Source organism: Chanos chanos, chromosome 7 (genome assembly GCF_902362185.1).
Source record: "Chanos chanos chromosome 7, fChaCha1.1, whole genome shotgun sequence".
NCBI lineage: Eukaryota > Metazoa > Chordata > Actinopteri > Gonorynchiformes > Chanidae > Chanos > Chanos chanos.
This window is the reverse complement of record NC_044501.1, coordinates 47,235,697-47,240,584: the sequence shown is the minus strand read 5'-3', so window position 1 is coordinate 47,240,584 and position 4,888 is coordinate 47,235,697. Positions and strand designations below refer to the sequence as shown.

At 41.5% G+C, this 4,888-nt stretch overlaps 1 protein-coding gene across 1 annotated transcript in view; it reads left to right on the top strand.

Moving 5' to 3' along the window:
• Positions 1–2,778, top strand: part of rela (v-rel avian reticuloendotheliosis viral oncogene homolog A) — a 15,229-nt gene extending 12,451 nt beyond the window's left edge. Inside the window, exons 9-11 of the mRNA XM_030780127.1 lie at positions 117–194; positions 332–418; positions 621–2,778. Coding sequence (XP_030635987.1) covers positions 117–194; positions 332–418; positions 621–1,468 — 1,013 coding nt within the window. The 3' untranslated portion in view covers positions 1,469–2,778. The remainder of the gene's footprint in view (positions 1–116; positions 195–331; positions 419–620) is intronic.
• The last annotated feature ends 2,110 nt before the right edge of the window (positions 2,779–4,888 follow it).

Sequence of the window (4,888 nt, the reverse complement as noted above, 5' to 3'; positions counted from 1 at the left end):
AATTGTAACAGCGGTGTATAGTATGGGTAGATGATGAATGAAATGGAGCGAGGTTGTATTGCTTTATAGCCATAACTTTAACTTTGTAACTTTGTCTCTTCTTTGACGTGGAACAGATGAATACAGGCTGATTGAGAAGCGGAAACGCACTGAGGGAATGCTTCAGAATCTTAAACTGGGCCCCATGATGACAGGTGAGCATTCATACGTTGGTCTGAGCCATGCTGCTTCATTCAGCTTTTATTAAAATACAAAACCGCATCGTTCCACGTATGCACTGCATTTCGTAACCTGAGACTGGGATACTGTGTGTGTGTGTGTGTGTGTTTAGGAGCAATACCAGCAGAAAGGAGGCCCTTCAATACGGCGAGGAGAACACTGGCTACATCCAAACCCTGCGCTGCTAGCACACCTCCAGGTAAACCTTCGCTCAATCTTGCCCCATTTTCAGAAGCTCCTCTTCAACAAGCTTCTGAGGTTAGATAGAGCTGTCATTTTTCTGACACTGTGCTAGTTGATGAGTCATAACGCTACTACGATTCAGAGACCAACATTACCCATACCAGTATATTAATGTTCTCTCTCTTTTTTTTTAAACTTTGTCTCTTTGCTCCCTCTAGTGGTGAACCCCATTGGTGCATCCGCTGCTGCTTCAGTGAAGCCTCAGTCATTCTTCGGTCCCGCTCACGGCCTGATGCTTCCACAGCCAAAAGCAGAAGCTTCCGTCTCCTCGGGCGACACCTGGAAGTTCCTCAGCAGCCTGACTGTGGACTCCCAACCCAAGGCCACGCCAGTGAGCTCCTTCTCGACCCAACCTGCGTCCAGCACCCAAGAGTACTCGACTGTCAACCTCTCTGACCTTCATGGCTTCTCTTTCACCTATAACAACCCCCCCGAGCAGGGGAACGCGGCTGGCCGATGCGACGCGGTTGTCGGTGGCGGAACCGGCCAAACGGTGCCTCAGGACGGCAGCACAAACCTCGGGGTTCAAACCAGCCAGTTCAGGAATGTGGACCCTTGCATGGAAGACGAGCTTCTGAAATTTCCCAGCTTCTCTGAGGACCAGCCGTCGGACGTCGACAACATCAACATCGACGACTTCCAAGCGATGCTGGATCAAAGCGGACTTGCGGGAGAGGGTCCCGCTCCAACCGTCTCCACAATGGGAAACATCGCTCCCATCTCCGGTTGTCACATGGTGTCCTCCGCGGCCGTCAACGTCGCCAGCAACGCCATGGACCAGACGCCTGCCAATCACACGAATAACGGGTCGACCTGGATGTCCTTCCCACCCAGCATCGTCAATCTGCTTCAGAATGAGAGCATGATGGACAGCCCGGCGGCCACGCCCAGTCCTTCCGTCGCCCTCGACGACCTGGACATCTTAAACTCCATGGACGAAGAGAGGCTCATGTCTATCCTCAACACCGGAAATCAGGTTCCGTTCCTGTCCGGACACCCCACCTAAGGCCAAAGGTGTTCTCTCTTCTTCCCTCACCTCAGGCAGTGCTGACCCATCCCTCTTTCATTAACGACTGTGGAACACGGCTTCCCAAAGGGCTTCGGCTGACCTGGAAGTGATTTCAAAGTGATAAATAGAGAGGATGAGTGAGATCAGAAGTACTAGGAGTCCTTTTTTTTTTTGGACTCGTGCTTGTCTGGTGGAAATCAGGAGGGTGGAGATGAGCTTAAAAAAAGAGCCTAGCGTCTTGGGGACTCGGGGTTGAAGCGTCTGTCGTTCTGTTGAAGGTGAGACCCCTCAGGAGGCTGCGCAGCATTCTGGATTTTTCTGTTAAAAGCTCAAGAACTGACCTACTTCAATATCAACTCTGAACAGCTAATCTTCTACTCGATCGTATAAAAACTTTCAATGTAAATAATGACCACTCACTTTGCCACTCATCCACAAAAAAATGCTGGAAGGTGCCTTGGTGTGTAGAATCAGGTGTGAGACCTGTTGGTGTAGTGAGACAAAATAAGCATTTTATATAAGCGTTTTATATAAAATGAAAGTCATTGAAACAAACAGAGTTTTGCCCAGTTAGTGGGTCACCAACTTACTGACTGTTGTTTAACCAACTTGTGGAGGATCTGTTCTGGTAATTACTTTAAATGTATTGTTAGTGAACTGAGGTGCACGACGGTCCTGTCGGGATGTGGAGTTGAAAATTGCAAAAAAAGCTGTTTGATTTTTTCAGCATGTCTCAAATCAAATACACTTAAAATACTCATCTAGCCACGAAAAAAAAAAAAAACACCCTATGATGTTAAATGCATGAAATGAATTGAGTGCTCATGTAGGGTCAGTTTTGCCCCTCGTCGTCCTGATGAATATAATTACATGATCCGCTCAGCCTCACTCTTGAGATGACTGCTATCTCACTGAGTTGTCATACTGCACTGATTCCACTGATTTCTGTAGCAAATGTCCATAGAGTCCTTTAAAAAAAGAGAAGAAAAGAGGTGCTTTATTTTTTTATCACCTGGAACAGTCGTCTTTTTTTTTAACAAAGTGTTTCAACTCATGGAAAAAAAGAAAAAAAAAAAAACACCTTCACTTTGACGGTGCTTTTGTAATATCCGTTAGGATTTGATCTTCGCATACCTTGATAAGATGCTCGATAAGATGATTTTGAACATGCCAGATATGTTTTGACCCATTTTTGATCACAGACTTTCAGAAGATAAATGGTATGGCGTGTTTGCCAGACTTCGTCACTGACACACTTGGGTGACCCTGACTTTGCCTTGTTGCCATAGACAAGTGATAGCCTGTGCTTATGGTAAAAGGGAAAACATGCATTCAAATGTAAAAAAAAATATATATATATATATATATATATATATACAGTATATATACACACACACACACACACACATATATATATATGCGTATATATGCATATATATATATATATACACACACCCACACACACATACATACATACATACATACATACATACATAAGCATATATGCATATATAAATATATAAATGCATATATATGTGTGTGTGTGTGTGTGTGTATATATATATATATATATATATATATATATATATATATATATATATATATGCATGTATATGCATATATATATATGTGTATGTATATATATATGTTGTTGGTAAAAGTTTATCATATTGCTTATCACTGACCTGTCGCATTCAGCAGTGCTGTAAAGATAGCTTTACTGGATTCTTGCTATGTGTCTGTGCTCATTTCCATGGTATGGAGGTCATGTTATGCTGATTTGCTAAAGATGGAGTCTTGCTGAGAAAAGTAGAAGCTCCATGGTTACTATGTTGTTTCTGGTTTTTATCTCATTGATCACAACAAAGTCAAAGATTTTTTTTTTTAATCAAATGTTGTCTATAGTCTTTGTGTTGGTATTTTCATGTGGTTTTATTAAGTTTTTCATTCATTTCATTGCCTGAAATAACAAGACATTCATTCTAGTTAAAATAAATATGGAGAGGTTTGTGCTTTTTCCACTTTTTCTGCTTATGGGCTTTGAAAAAAAAAATACCCAAGTGTTTGTCTGCACCTCAAGTGGTTTTTTATCACTGTAATATGGTTACCTTCTGGGTTGACCTGATGTGAAAAAAAATGTAGTGTCTATATTTACATCATGCCATTTGGTGTCTTTTCTTTTGAAATGTCAGAGGTGTACCCATTGTACTCCAAATCCTCCCTAGTGCTTACACATTGGGTCTAACAGAGTCAATCCTACTGTTATTCGTTCTCACGGGGCAGGGAGTGAAGTTTTTACTATTGGTTTAAAAGCTGCCTCGTAAAGGTATTATCATCAACCTCTGAATATTGTCCACTGATATTCTAACAGGATTTCAAAATGTAAAGAACAAAAGAAAAACAAAAAACACACACACACACACAAAAAGACAAACCCAAAAACTACTGATAAATACCAGTCTACAGAACTAAGGCACCAGAGAAACCATTGGGATATTTTCAATCACAGGAGACAAGCGTTACTAATGAGCCCATAAGTGAGAAAAGGGGGGAAAGTGGAGATCCTCCTTTTCTACTGCCTTTGCCTTGCTATAGTACTTTAGACATGTAGGAATATGCCAGTGTCACTCATCAGTAATGTGTGTGTGGGGGGGGCGGGGGGGGCACAACTGTCAAACAGATGAACAGTGTAAGCAGATTTGGAGAATGTGTTTGTGTTTTGACTACAATCAAACTGTAATCTGTCATTTTTCATGTTTATTTATATTGGCCATGTTAACCATGCTGTTTGTTGTGAGACTGTTGTGTGTGGTGTGGTCACAGCTTGGTGTTTCACTGAAAGCCACGAAATTCTCTCTGGTCCTGATTTGATGCCTTATCCTGGGAAGAAGGAATGTATATGGAGGTTTTGTATAAGTCTATTACATATTATCTATTCAGTAGTGTACAATGCTTAAGACAACCTGTCCTCTGTCTTTTGATTGTGAATGCCATGATGTATCTTCTCTTGCATTAGAGATTTCATTCAATAAAAATCCTCACATTTAGTTTCAAGATTTAATTTGGCAAATTGTGTAATCACACATACACAGGAAATATAAAAAGCAAAAAACATTTTTTCTAGCAAAATAAAATTTCATTTGCAATTTCAACAAAAAAAAACAATGACAATGAATCTTTTTTTTTTTTTTTGTCTTGAGAGGTTAATGTAAAAAGTTTTGGGCTTCAGCACAGAGCTTTTTCTGTCCCCTCCTTTAACTTCAACACATCAGCTGAATTATTTAATCACCAGTAACGCCAAAAGCCAACACACTAATGATCCAACTAAAGACCACCCATAAGAGGACTGAACAGAGACTATGAGTATTTCCCCCCCCCCCCCCCCCCCCCCCCCCCCCCCCCCCGTGTCCTGCACTC